The sequence below is a fragment of the Macaca mulatta genome, chromosome 11 (genome assembly GCF_049350105.2).
Source record: "Macaca mulatta isolate MMU2019108-1 chromosome 11, T2T-MMU8v2.0, whole genome shotgun sequence".
NCBI classification, from domain to species: domain Eukaryota; kingdom Metazoa; phylum Chordata; class Mammalia; order Primates; family Cercopithecidae; genus Macaca; species Macaca mulatta.
Window position 1 is genome coordinate 54,881,136 of NC_133416.1, and position 13,468 is coordinate 54,894,603.

The 13,468-nt window shown below is 57.2% G+C and overlaps 1 protein-coding gene across 35 annotated transcripts in view; it reads right to left on the reverse strand.

The window, feature by feature from the left end:
* Positions 1-846: 846 nt before the first annotated feature.
* HDAC7 (histone deacetylase 7) overlaps positions 847-13,468 on the reverse strand; it is a 38,579-nt gene continuing 25,957 nt past the window's right edge. For all 35 annotated transcript variants that reach the window (XM_077953943.1, XM_077953936.1, XM_077953941.1 and 32 more), the window contains 15 exons: positions 13,150-13,323; positions 11,737-11,956; positions 10,235-10,368; positions 9,950-10,070; positions 9,623-9,672; positions 8,189-8,296; positions 7,899-7,954; positions 7,637-7,724; positions 6,421-6,540; positions 6,087-6,184; positions 4,797-4,915; positions 3,823-3,956; positions 3,458-3,542; positions 2,184-2,322; positions 847-1,996 (listed from right to left, as the gene is read on the reverse strand). In XM_077953943.1, the coding sequence (XP_077810069.1) occupies positions 1,951-1,996; positions 2,184-2,322; positions 3,458-3,542; positions 3,823-3,956; positions 4,797-4,915; positions 6,087-6,184; positions 6,421-6,540; positions 7,637-7,724; positions 7,899-7,954; positions 8,189-8,296; positions 9,623-9,672; positions 9,950-10,070; positions 10,235-10,368; positions 11,737-11,956; positions 13,150-13,323 (1,692 nt within the window). In that variant the 3' untranslated portion in view covers positions 847-1,950. The remainder of the gene's footprint in view (positions 1,997-2,183; positions 2,323-3,457; positions 3,543-3,822; positions 3,957-4,796; positions 4,916-6,086; positions 6,185-6,420; positions 6,541-7,636; positions 7,725-7,898; positions 7,955-8,188; positions 8,297-9,622; positions 9,673-9,949; positions 10,071-10,234; positions 10,369-11,736; positions 11,957-13,149; positions 13,324-13,468) is intronic.

Here is a 13,468-nt window from a genome sequence, read left to right on the forward strand (position 1 = left end):
AACCACCAGCTCAGCTCTCCTCCTCCAGCTCTCCTCTCTCTAGCATACCTCAGCCAGGGCAAGGATGCCCACGGGCATAGCTGCAGCAACCCCTGTGGGATTTGGTGTCCACACCTGAGAGGCCAGGCCAGATGGGAAACGGATTAACACCTCTTCCCTCACACCCTGCCAGGCTGCTGGGAGCTTGGGCCAGGTCTAAGGTAATGAGGTGCTCCTCTTCCTGCTGGAAAAACCGGGCCAACTCAGAACCACAAAGGCAGGTGCTGCCAGCCTGGCGCCTTCCTCTCTGCTTAGGCTGGGCGAGCTTGTCCAGGCCTGTGCCTCACCCCTTCTCTCTTCTAGGCTCAATGTATGCTTAATCAGGCATGGTGCATCAGAGCAGGAAGGAACCATCAACAGTGTATACTTCTGGAGCCTTCTACTGATAAACAGAGGCCCCAGAAGACTATTTGACTTACCTGAGCTCCCAGCTGGGACTTAAACCCAGGTGTGTCTGAGTCACAACTGTTTGGGGATGCCGTGGTGAGCTGGGGCTGAGCTCTTGTATTCCCACTCCCCCACCCGACCCCCACTTCCACCATATCAGGGCTGGTCTCTGTGGACTCAGTCCAGGGCTGCCTCCTCTTTGTCACCCCAAAGTGGGGCAGCCAGGGATAGCCAGGGTGTGTTCAGAATGGGTTCTTCCTGCAGGGCACGAAGGGCAAAGAGTTAGAGGGGCTGCAGCCCAGACCACCCTAGTCCCTCCTCCGGCACTGACTCAGACCCACACTGTGCCGTGCACCTGTGTGCCCTGCACAGCCACTTGACGGCACACTGCTCACTTCCGGGGGGGCCTTTCAGAGGCACTTTTAAAGCAAATAAAACATTTATTGTTCAGATTTTTTTCCATTTTGTTCCTTTTTACAAAAACATGCATACATACACAGGGTATGGTGGGTCCTAGGAAAGACACACACACCCCTCACACACGCTCACACACACTCCTCACTCACGCACATGCTCACACACATTTTCCTTCTTGACCCCAGGCCTGGACCCCCAAAAGCCTTGAAGACTTTGCCAGAGCAGCCTCCCCTCCTCCATGTCTGTATCTTCTCTCCCACCCCTTCCCCCTCAGCCAGGCTAGTCCTATGTGGGGTGGGAGTCAGCTGTGGTGGGGGAGACCCCAGAAACAGAAGGCTCCCCGAGGGGGCAGTGGTCGAGGGGTCCCAGGGGTATGCTGTGCTTCTGGGGGAGATGAAGGGTTTGGCACCATTGGATCAGGAAGCACAGGACTCCCAGAGCACCCATCCGTTCCACCAGGGCATCGCCAGGAGGTTGATGTAGGGGGCCTCTGGCGAGGGCACAGACCAGATGAGGGCTGCCAGTCTCGGCTGTCAGGGAGCTTCGTCTCAGTGCCCGGTGGTAAGGGGAAGCTTCCAGAGTCATCTGAGGAAGCAGGTAAGAGGGACTCCCCCTGCACTCAGGAATATGGGACCTATTGGCTCCCACTACCCGCCAGCCCCTAGAGCCTAGGAAGGGCCAGCCTGTCTGAGGCCAAGTTCACATTTCTGTGTGGAGCCCGGGGCTGTGTGCAAAGTCTGGGGTTTGCAGAGCCAGGAATAGTGGTTAAGGGTGAGCCCGACGGAGCCGGAGCCAGTCCTCCTCTGTGCAGTCCTGAGGAATGGGGGCCACAGCCAGGGCCCACACCAGAGGGGAGAATGTGTTCTCGAGAGCCCTGTGGGGGTCGCTGCCCAGCCCGCCTCCTCTCAGGGTCCTCTCCAGTCCCCATTCTAGACCCAGGGATTTTCTCAGGCTCCCTGGGATGACTGTCAAGGCAGGCAGGCTGTTCTCTCATCCCAACTACCTGCCCACAGGATCTCTAAAGACCCAGGAATGGGGGCTACTGCCAGGGGTTAGAAGAGAACCAGGTCCCAAGGGCATGGTGGGCGGGCAGATGGTTCCAGAGCCTTAGAGATTCATAGGTTCTTCCTCCTCCACCAGCTGCTCCGAGGGCCTGTGAGGAGGGACAAGGATGGGATGCTGGAGCGCCAGGGCTGCAGGAAGGGCCTGAGCTTCCTCTCAACCCTGGTCAGGAAGCCTGGGAGGGTTGGGGTGGCTGCATAGGGGACCCGGGGTCTTCAAGCAGGGAGGAATGAAGCGGTGGAGAGGCCGTGGGCCCAGGGCGGGGGGTCTGGCATTACCTGTCTTCAGCCAGGATGCCCACAGAGAGGGATGCCAGTGCGGTCACTGCCTCCACTTCTTCTTTGTCAGCCCCTGGCACTCTAGGCACCCAGGAGTCTGGACAGGAGGCCAGGCGCTGCATGCAGCCCCAGTATTTACCTGGCGTAAGATGCCAGGTCAGAAAGGGTTAGAGAAAGCAAGCCCCCCCACACCATGTCCTAGACTGGATATTGAGGTTGGTGTCTCAGGCCCAGGGCCCCAGAGTAGCAGGCCTGTCCTCCACTTGGGGTTGGCTCTCCCACCTGCCCCTCTCCTCACTTCGCCCCCCCTCCCCCACAGCCTGACGGGGTAAGCAGAGTGGGTTCAACATGGCTGTGACGGGGTCCTAGCAGGTGCCCAGCCTTTCTCTCATCCCTTGTGGCTGCAAGGCCACCTCCTCTGACTCATTCCCCACAGGTGCGGGGCTCCTGAGAGCATCAGGAGGGCCTGCTTGCCTGCAGACAGGGTCTGTGTCACAGTGACCTCCCAGAGCCCCAAGCTCGGGCCTCCCACTTAAATGCAGCCCCCACCAGTGCTCAGCCCAGCACTCAGGAAAGCAGGGCCTGGGAGGTGGGACGAACACGACGTGGGAGAGCTGACCATCACCACGGCCGCTCTGCATAGGTGCCCAGGCCAGAAGAATGCTCCTCCTGCCTGCTGCTGTGAGGAACCATGTCCTGGAACCTGGCTCAGTGTGGGGGTACCCACCGTAAGAGGAATCAGCCATGTCTTTACCATCATGGCTCCTGTACCCAGCCCTTGATATGGGAATCTATTTTATTCATTTTTATCCCTACTATAGATTATGGGTCTTGACATAAGATGCTCAATAGATACTGAGTTGAAGTTGAAAATTTGAAGTACTTTACAAATGTGGGGGTTATCCTAAGACCCAGCCCCCAAGCCAGCAGAGCTCCTGAGACCCCCGTGGCCAGGACTGAGGGGAGGGATGGGAACCAGGCCTTTTGTCACCTGGCCGTGGTCTAGGGCTGTAGCTAGAGATGGAGGCCAGCCCCTACCTTGAGGGGCCACTGTCCACTGGGCCCTGCTAGGTCCATCGGGAGGGCTCAGAGGACACCCCCTCTCTCGGGGGTGCTCACCATTGCTGCCTGGGTCATTCACAGGAATCTTACTCCAGACCAACAGCAGGTCACCTGGCTGGCACTGGAGAGCCCTAGGACTCTGGCCACGGGGGGCAGGGTACCACCAAGATCCCTCAGTCTGAGCTCAGCGAGTGTCCCATCTCCACACTTACTGTGCACCCGGATCACAGCCTCCAGAGAGCGGATGGCATTGAGGTTGGGTTTCTGTTTCCAGCCTTCTTCTGAAAGGGGATCCACCTATAGAAAACAGTCCATCAGCCACCAGTCTCAGGGACCCACAGGCCCAGCTCACTCCCACCCCAGGGGCCCCGGCCTGCTAGCCACAAGCACACTCTACCTAGGCCAGGAGACGCTGCCTGGACCTAACTTGGAACAGAGGCTTCCGCTTCGCCTACCTCGTTTCAGGCCTGGCCACTCCCACCCTGTGCCATCCCATCTGCCTGCTCTTTGGGTAGTCCTGGGAGAGCCAGGCTAACCTGCCTGACAGAAACACGGATAGGGGAGGGAGATGGCTCACCTTGTTACCCAGAAGAGCAGCCACACAGGCCTCAGAGGCGTCACAGATGGCTGTGAGGTCATGGCCACCCTCCAAGGCCAGCACCACTGCACCTCCTGCCAGGTTCATCAGTTGCTGCGTCATGTACCCAAAACCTAGAGGTTGGATGGGGAGAAATGGGAGGGGCGGGAGTGGAGAGGTGACCCCGTTCCCTACCCCTGTGGCTTCCCTGCTTGCTTCCTCTCTAATAAAGAATGACTCACATATATCAATCACTATTTCCAAAGTGCTTTCACATTGAATGTCGTGCAAAACCTACTAGTATGCTTCACTCAAGGCTCAGGGAGGTTAAGGGCCTGGGAAAAGCCCCACAGCTAGTAAGTGGCAGCAAGGTAGGACTTGAACTCGGGTCATTGACTCTAGCCTGTGTCTTTTTCACTGAGCTGCACCCTCTCCTCCTCCTGTCCTGTGGGCCCTGTGGCCCAGTGGGCTGAGTGGGCGCCCTCTAGTCTGAGAGTGCTGCTCCTCTCTCCCCTTCCTCTGGAGGAGCTGCCAGCCCCCCTGGAATCAACCCAGCTGGGGTGGGGAGTCCCATGGGTGAGCTTCCTGCCTGCTGCAATTAAGTCCCCATGAGTATGACCTGGTCAAGCCCTCTATGGTGAACCAGCCTGGTCCTGAGAAAGGGCCTGGGCTGTGCTCAGATCCTGGGGGCCAGCTGCCATACTCCAGTCCTCAGGCTGAAAGTACTGGGCTGGCCACTGCCACCTTCCCTTTCTGACTTGGGAGTGCCTCCCGACTGCCCGCACCGCCTCCCGACTGCCCGCCCCGCCTCCCCACTGCCCGCCCCGCCTCCCCACTCCCCGCCCCGCCTCCCGACTGCCCGCACGGCCTCCCCACTCCCCGCACCGCCTCCCCACTCCCCGCACCGCCTCCCCACTGCCCGCACCGCCTGGCTCTCAGTCCCTATATCTCCCCCTCAGCTGAGGCTCCCTTACATTTGGCAGAAACATGGTAGCCACCCAGTGGGGCCGGGTGACCCTCAGCAGCATCAAATCCAGCAGACACCAGGACTAGGTCTGGAGAGAACTCTCGGGCAATGGGCATCACGACTGTCCTGTGAGATCACAAGAAGTGGTGATCATCATACTGTGCAGGGTTGCCAGGGGCGGTTCTGCCAGTGTTGCAGTGGGGCACCCTGTTCTTAGGCCTCCAAGGCTCCCAATGCCCCAGCACAACTGGCAGATTTCTCTGACCTCCTTGATCTTGGCTGGCCACCCATGTCCCTGGCACACACACCCTGGACTCGGCCCCCTAGGGGACTTAACTAGCAAGAGGCAGAAAAGAGCCAAGGATGGGGCACCAGAGGGAATGAAAGAGGAGGGTGTGTGACCATGTGTGTGTGCACGTGTGTGTGCATGGAAGCATCTGTGGGGTGCAGTGGCCTGAGCCACAGGGAAAGGGTAATCTCATGGCCTTGCGGAGATGGACTCTGGTCATGAAGCTTCAGGGACTAGAAATGCTCAGTCCTTTGGACTGAGTTGACCACACCTAGCTACTCACTACTTGAGAGGTGAGTGGGGACAACTAGGTCCTCTGAGGTCCTGGGCCACCTGGCTACATTCTCTCCATCCTTTCCCTCTTCCAGCCCTCCCCTACAACTGCCTCCCTCTACCCTGATCCAACTCTGGGGTCTGCTTGGGTGTTCTTCATAGCCCTGGGCTCTGAGAAGACTCCAAGAACTCCAGCCCAGGGCTCTCATAGAATTAGCTGTCATGGAGATAACTCCAGAAAAGTGTTGGAAGATCCATTTCCAGAATTCTCTTTTCCCAAATGGAGTGCAGGGACCCCACTGTGAAATATATAAGGGCTCCTGGAACAAATCCCAAAGGCCCTCTTCCAGAATGACTTTTTTTAAAGTTACTCCCCCAATATGGACATTATCTGCTTTCTCTCTTTCTCCACAATTTAAATTTCTGCTCTTCTGCTGAAAGCCCACCTCCTGCAGGCAGCCTTCTCTGACTAAATGTGCCAGCTCTGCTCACTCCACTGCCCATCTGCCAGCAATCAGTTTGACATTGGCTCTTGGTAATGTATGCCTTTGCAAAGCACGCTTTGACTTTTGCGTTCTTCTCTCTGTGTGTCCTATTCTCACTAGTGTTCACCTACAATGTCTAGGAACTGGTGGGGACAGGCTGACAATCCAACTGATCACCTCCACCCTGGTGCTCTTGGGAGAACGGACAGGAGAGAGTGGCCTTGCCCCTCTGGGCCCCCAGAGGACATACCTGAAAGCAGCCAGGTACTCAGGATCCCCCATGGGGGGATCCAGACCTCCAGTCCAGGCCACATTGACATTGAAGCCCTCACCGCTGCCAGCCCCTACCTGGAAAGCAGGAGGCAAGAGAGACATGAGGACAGCAGAGTCCCAGAAGGGGACCACCAGCTTGTTAGAGCTGCCACCCCAGCTCATCCAGCCTCCTCATTTCCAGATAGGGAAGTTGAGGCTCAGAGAGGCTCAGCAGTCTACCCAGGATCACACAGCTCATCACGACAGAGGCAGAGTAAGTGCCAGGAGGAGAGTCAATGAGGCTGGAGGATGTGGCCCTGACATGCGGTTACCTCATCCACAGCCCCACTCCCCGGGAAGAAGTTGCCATCGTCATGGCGATGCAGGGAGATGTAGAGCACACTGGGGTCTTGGTAGAAGGTTTGCTGGGTGCCGTTGCCATGGTGCACGTCCTGTGTAGGGAGATGGGCAGTGATTAGGGAAGGCAGAGAGACAGAGACCAGGACAGGTTAGAAGGGTTTCAAGGTCAGTGGCCATTCTGAGGTCAGGACCCCAGACTGGGGATCAGGAACCTGGGGTTCCTAGAGCCACATGGTTGAGTGGCCCCACGTAATCCACTGCCCAGCTCTGAACCTCGGCCTCTCTGTGCTGGACAGGGCTGGCTGTAATATAAGATCCTGAAGGAGAGGAGGTGTCCCAATCTCAGGCCAGCCCACCTGAGACAGTAACTGTGTGGACATGGGGTTAGTGGCAAGGAGAGGGAAAGGTTCAGGGTTACACACATCAGGAACCACTCTGTCTTGCATAAAGTCATGAAGTTATGAGGCGATCAGAAACCAAGCTCGGTTACAGAGTGGCAGGTACACGAGGCCCAGCCCCATCCCTCTTAGGGAAAGCTGGGCCCTACACTTGACTCACAGGACCATGCGGGGACTCAACTGTGCAAAGGTCCTCCACCGTTCTCAACATCTGCTTAGAAATGTCTCTTTCACAGCTGTCAGTGCAGAAGGGACATAGCTTAGCAGTTAAATGCAAGCACTCTAGAGCTAACCGGGCTGGGTTCAAATCCATCTCACAACTTACGAATGACTGTGTGTGTTACTTAATCTCTCCGTGCTCACTTTCATCTGTAAAGTGGGTTATAGTCGGGATTAAATCTATCATGTGTAAAACCATCAGTGTCTGGATGTGATTAGTGGTGTACTGATGTTATCTGCTATTATTCTTATCATCACTACCTGTACAGGAAATGCAGAAGTTACTAGATCTGCCAAAAGAAGCCAATAGAGGTCAAAAGACAACACTCAAATGACAGCTCCTACCCATTGCGGGGGTTTGCGATGGCTGAATGCGTTCCCACACACCATCCCCTCTGGGCCTCCCAACTGTGATGTGGGTGTTATCTTCACTCAAGTTTTACACATGGGGAAACTGAGGCTCAGAGAGGCTACTGCAGAACGAAGACATGAAGCCACATCTCTTAACTTCAGGCTCAGGGCCTTTCCCCCAGGGCTCTCGAATCAGAGGGTGCTACGAACAGGCACCTACCCAGTCTACAATGAGGATCTTGCTAGCCTTGCTCTGCTGTTGCAGCTGCCGGCAGGCGATGGCCACTGAGTTGAAGAAGCAGAAGCCCCTGGAAGGAGAGACAGTTCCTGCCAGCCCATTCTCCCCACATGCCCTCACCTCCCCAGGCCCCTGGGTTGGCCCAGCCTGAGCAAGCTCAGGGAATAAGAAAGAATGTCCCTAAAGGAAGTTCCTGGGGGCTTGCCCCCCACCTCATCCCACCCAGGTCTTCCCCTAGCCTTACATGGCTGTTGAATGATCTGCATGGTGTCCTGGGGGCCGCACCACAGCGAAACCATTCTGGAAAAAGGAAGAATGCTTGTCAATCAACAGACAGCTCTCTCCCACAGCTGCATGAACGTACCCCAACAGTTTAAATCTCAACCTGGTCCCCAGAGCCCTCAATTTCCCCTCGAAAACCCTGTGGCAATTTCTAAGATGAACGCAATGCCTGGGGTTCTGGGCCTAGATTCCGCACTACCCCACTCTGCTGCCTCCTTTGTGGTGTGTTCACCTTCAACCCAAACCTCCTACCTTCAGCTCACGAGAAGCCACTTTGAAGGCGAGGTCAGTGACACTGCCAGCGGCCCAGCGGGCTGCATTGGAGGAATGCAGCTCATTCCAGATGGTGTCAGTGTCCACCTGCGGGAGCCAGAGTCAAGGCCCGCATCATCCAAGGCTTCACACAGGAGCCAGGGCCCAAGGGGGCGGTCCCCACCCCACGGCCAGGACCCCAGGGGCAGGGAGCTGGGCAGACAGCGCTGCCTCCCCAGTGCCCCACCGCCCAAAGGCAAGGCCTCCTGTGTCCCCCAATCCCAGCATGACTTTTTCCCAGCTTAAGTCCCAGCACCAGCCCATTATCTGGCCAGCACTCTGCTGGCAGCATCACGCCTGCCTCCCCGGTCAGGGGAGGGGGCATGGCGTTACCTGGGCGGGACTTGGGGTTTGGGCCGGGAGGGGGTTTTAAGCCCCAGCTGACTCTGCTCAGGCCCTGCGGGACGGTCGGAGCTGGAGGGGCCGTCTGCACCACTGTCTTCCACTCAGGGCCCCTAGCCCAGGCTGGGAGGCCCCCCAAACCCAGTCCCTGGGCCTCAAGGCTAGGGAGGGGCCGGGGGGCATGATGGGGAGATGGGAAGGGCGAGGCAGACCAAGAGAGGCGAGGAAGGCAGAGAGAGTCGCAAGAGGCTGGAGAAAGAGAGAGAGAGGGAAAGACAGAGAGGGAGAGGAGGGAGGAGAAAACAGAAGCAACAACAGTTGGAAAAACCAGAAAGTGGCAAGAAATGGGAAGTTGTGAATAGGGCACTGACTGCCTCCCAAAGTCCCCCACCAGCTACAGCTCCCACTTTCCCTCCAGAATGAGGCCTCTGTCCCCTGCCTCTACACACCTTGCTTGAGAAACTACTGCAGAGATAGTGTTAGGCGAGGAGAGCTGAGCCAGAGGGGGCGGGAAGCTCCCTTCACAAAGGGGTGAGGACTGAGGAAGCAAAGCTCGTGAGTTTGGGGCTGTGTCCCGGAGTAGGGAAGTGCTGGGATCGCCAAGGACACTGGAAGCACCACCATGACGTCACGCCAGGCAGCCCAAGGTCTGGGGACCAGGCTGAGGTACCCCACTTCAGAGCAGACAGAGCAGCCTGGCGGCCAGTGCCCAATCATGGGGGTCTCTGAAGGGAGAGATGATCCTAAGCCCCAGCCTTGGCCCTGCTCCTGAAACCTCACTCAACCTCTACCAGACACCTTCTAGGGGCGAGGCTTAGGCTGGGCTCCGCATTCGGGGGACACTGTGGGTCCGAGACACGCCTGTCCAAAAGGAGCTTCCTGCTGCAGAGGGCACCTCAGGAAGTCCCTGGCCCACCCTGTCTGGCAGAACCACAACAAGCAGAAGTTCTGCAGGGGCTGGGCCTGGGAGAACCACAGGGAGGAGAGCTGAGAGCCCTGGCAATGCCCCCTGAGACCCTTGGGCACACTTACCCCAACCCCACCACAGGGCAGCATCACAAACATCCGCTGTGCCAGGAGCCCTGCGAGGAGAGGCCCAGCCCATGTCAGCGTGAATACTCTCAGCCTTTGGCCCAATAGGGAGCAGGGAACCCAGATAGCAGGGCTGGGTGAGTATTGGGGGAGAGAAATATGGAAGGGAGAGGTGGAGGTGGGTTGCGGAGGGGCTCGGCAGCAAGCTGGAGTAGGGACGTCCAGGGCGTGGGAGGAGGCCGGCCAGGCGGGCAGAGCCAGGACAGGAGTGCATGGGAGCTGGGTGAGGTGAGTGGGCACGGGGAGACAGGGCCACTAGGCCCTTACCTGCCAGCTTCCCGTTGTCCAGTTTGAGGCGGCTGAGCGGGTTGGTGCCATAGAGGAGCACGTGCCGCTCAGAGTGGACCGACTGCAGCTCCTCCAGGGAGGCCTTCCGGCCTCGGAGACACTGAACAGGGGACCACAGAGCTCTGAGCCCATGCTCGCCCCTTCCCTCCCATCACCACCAGCCCATGTGCCCCTCATCTCTCATGGGCCCCAGGGCCTCCCACCCCTCCCCTCCCATGACTCCTCCCTCCACCCATTCCTCGGGCCCCACCGGCACCTCCTCACCTCACACTGGCTCCGGAGACCCCGCTCCTGCAGCCGGGACCAGATGCTCTGGATGCGGCCGGCGTGCTCTGGGTGCCTGCTGTTGTCACCACAGGAGCACTGGTGCTTCAGCATGACCGAGTCATAGATCAGCCCTGCGGGAGCAAGGGTCAGAGCGGGGACCCAGGGAGTCCTCACGCCCCATGGCCTTGGCTGCAGAGAAAATGCCAGCACCGCCACAGCAGGCGCCTACACGGAGCCGGGCAGGCACACACCCCTCACACCCACACAGGCCTGCATTTCATCCTGCCCCCTGCCCCAGTCCCAGCCCCTCACACCTGTCCACACATGCCCAGACACCTGCCCAGGTGGTGGCAGCCAACACACCAACACAGCTCCAGCCAACACGGCTGCCACAGAGCCATGGCCTTCCCACATGCAGACACGACTGCTGGATGGCCCAGCACTCGAGGGCCCAGCATCAGGCACTCAAGTGCTCAGAGCAAAGCATGAAGTCGAGGTCTAATGTACAGCGTCTCACATGGGTGTCATGAACCCAGAGAGGTTACCAAGGGGTGTTGGGAGGGGAAAGAATTCCTAGGAAACCCCAAAACCGGGAGCTAAGAAGCCCACAATGACACTGGACCGTGTGATAAGACAAATCCAGCTTCGGAGAAGTGACTATTTCAGTCTGACCCGTGGGAGGTCTTCAGAGGAGGGTCCTGTGCATTGCGGGTGGGAGGGTCAATTTCTGTGCGTCTAGGACACCAACGACTCTCATAATGCTCACACCATGTGACCCAGGAACGCTACTCCTTTACAGTGAACCTTGGGAAATAATCCCAAGCATGAGGAAAGATTTATGCATAAGGAAATTCAAATAAACTGTAATCTAAATGTCTAACTGATAAGGAATCCCTCAGTAAAAATGAAATACAATGATGAAATACTATGAGACTCTTGGTTTTAAAGACTAATTATGCCAAGAAGCATTCATAGTATGTTAACTAAGTAGGATACAAAACGTAGTTCATGTGTTCATGGCATCTGTACATGTACATATGGCCAGAACAAAGCCTGGACTGAAATACAGCAGAATTTCAGAGGCGTTACTTCTGGGTGGTGGGATACTGGTTGATGATTTTTCTTTTCTTCTTAGGTTTTTCTGTACTCTTCAAAATGTCTAAAATACTTCTGAGCTCTTTTTACAAGCAGAGCAAACAGTCATAAATATCATTTTCAAAAGGTCTGAGAGCATTGGCAGGAGACTGGAATTCTTATCCTTGCTTGACTACTACTTGCTATTTGACCATAGGCTTTGTCACCTTAGATTTCCTGAGCCTTGGTCCTCAAAGGCCAAATGCAATAACCAGCTGTTCCATGTGCTCCATGGGTACTGCGTGGGCCTAACAAGGCTAAGCGCTCTGTGGCCTCTAAAAACGTCCCAAGTGACACCACGACACCCACATGGACTCATGCAGCCGAGCCCCTCCCTCCACCTACCACCCTCCTCCTGGTCTCACCTGTGGTGAAGGGCAGGGTCCTGGCAGGGGTCTCTGAGCTGGAGAGGACTCGCGCCTGGCTGGCAGGTTCTGGGGCTGACAGTGAGGCAGGTGCGGCTGGGGAAGACTGAGCCCGGGACAGAGGCCGGTGCCCACCCTGAGCCAGAGGAAGCAGCACAGTGTCCCCGGTGCTGCCCCGGGGGAGCCGCCCAGCCAGTCGCTGCTGTTCCCAGAGCAACACCTAGGAGAAAGATGAGGCCTTGGTCTCCAGTGCCTCAGGGTCCTGCTCCCTCTACTTCTGCCTGAGGTCTCGGGAACTGCCAAGCAGGCCCCTTTCCTAGAGAGATTCCACGATAAACCTAGACCTGCTGTCCAGTGGGGCTCTGGCCTTTGACTCTCTAAGCCCCCTGACCCCTGCAGCCCCCTGAAAGGCTTGCACCCCAGACTGACCACTCATTCCATCAGAGCTCCCCGGGCCCTTGGGACTCCAAAGCCAGGAACCAGGGGAGGGGCGCTGGATCTTGCGCTGACCAGGACGTCCTCGTCTCCTGGACTGTGTAACTGCTCAAGAACGTGTATGTGGCCTGTCATCATGTGTCATGGATTGAATTACGTTCCCCACCCTCAAATTTATATGCTGAAGTCCCAACCCCCAGTACCTCTAAACATGACCTTATTCAGAGATAGGGTCTTTACAAACAGAAGTAATCAAATTAAAACGAGGTCGTTAGGGTGGGCCTTAACCCAGTATGACTGTTGTCCTTATAGGAAGAGGAAATCTGGACACACACACACAGAGGGAAACCACGTGAAGCCACAGGAAGATGACCATCCACAAGCCAAGGAGAGAGACCTGGAACAGCCCCTGCGCTCACACTCACAGCCACCAGAAGGAACCAACTCTAACACCACCTCGATTTCGACTTCCAGCCTCCAGAACTGTGAGACGGTAAATGCCTGCTGTTTAAGGCACCCAGCCTATAGCACATATCCCAACAGCTCTGGCAAGCTAATGCACTGGGTCTTGATTCCCACAGTGAGAGCATTCTGCTGGACATGCTGGAGCCTGGCTCCATTCCACCTCTGGCCCTAGCCAGCCACCTTTCTGGAAAGAGGAAGACACGCCAGGGCAGGAGTGTGTGTGGCTCCAGGAAAGGCCAGACTCCCTGCTGGAAAAGGGACCTGCTTCACCTGAGACTGGCAAACTGTTGTGTGTATGTGTGTATATGGGTGTGTGAGTGTGCATGTGTGTGTGTGTGTGCCTACACCTTGGTGTGGATCCAGCACCCAGGATCTTATAGGGCAACCATGGGTCCTAGAGCTGCCTCTTGCACTAATGTCGTGCACTCTTGCACTCTCTCCCTTCCCCACCTTACGCCAGGCGCCAGAGTCTTCTGAGGACACTTTCTGAGGGGCAGGTGGGGACTGCCATACCTGGGGGTGCTGCTGGAGAGGAGCAGGGCCTCTGGCCTCAGGCTGCCCATGGCTCAGCTCCCTGTGTTCCAGGCCATCATCTACCACCTGGCCCGGTCCCCCACCATCTGTCTCCAGGTCTTCAGCCGAAGGTATCTGCCGCAGCCGGGGCTTCTCACTCGGTTTGGCTGACCTCTGGGGAGGGGAGACCCCTGGCTGAGAAGCCATGGTGGAGCGAGGGGCATGGGGTGGGAGGTAGTGCGCTGGGCCAGGCAGCAATCATCTTGCTAGGACTCCAGCTGCCACACAGCTCTGGGCTCCCAGAAGTCACATCCCCTTC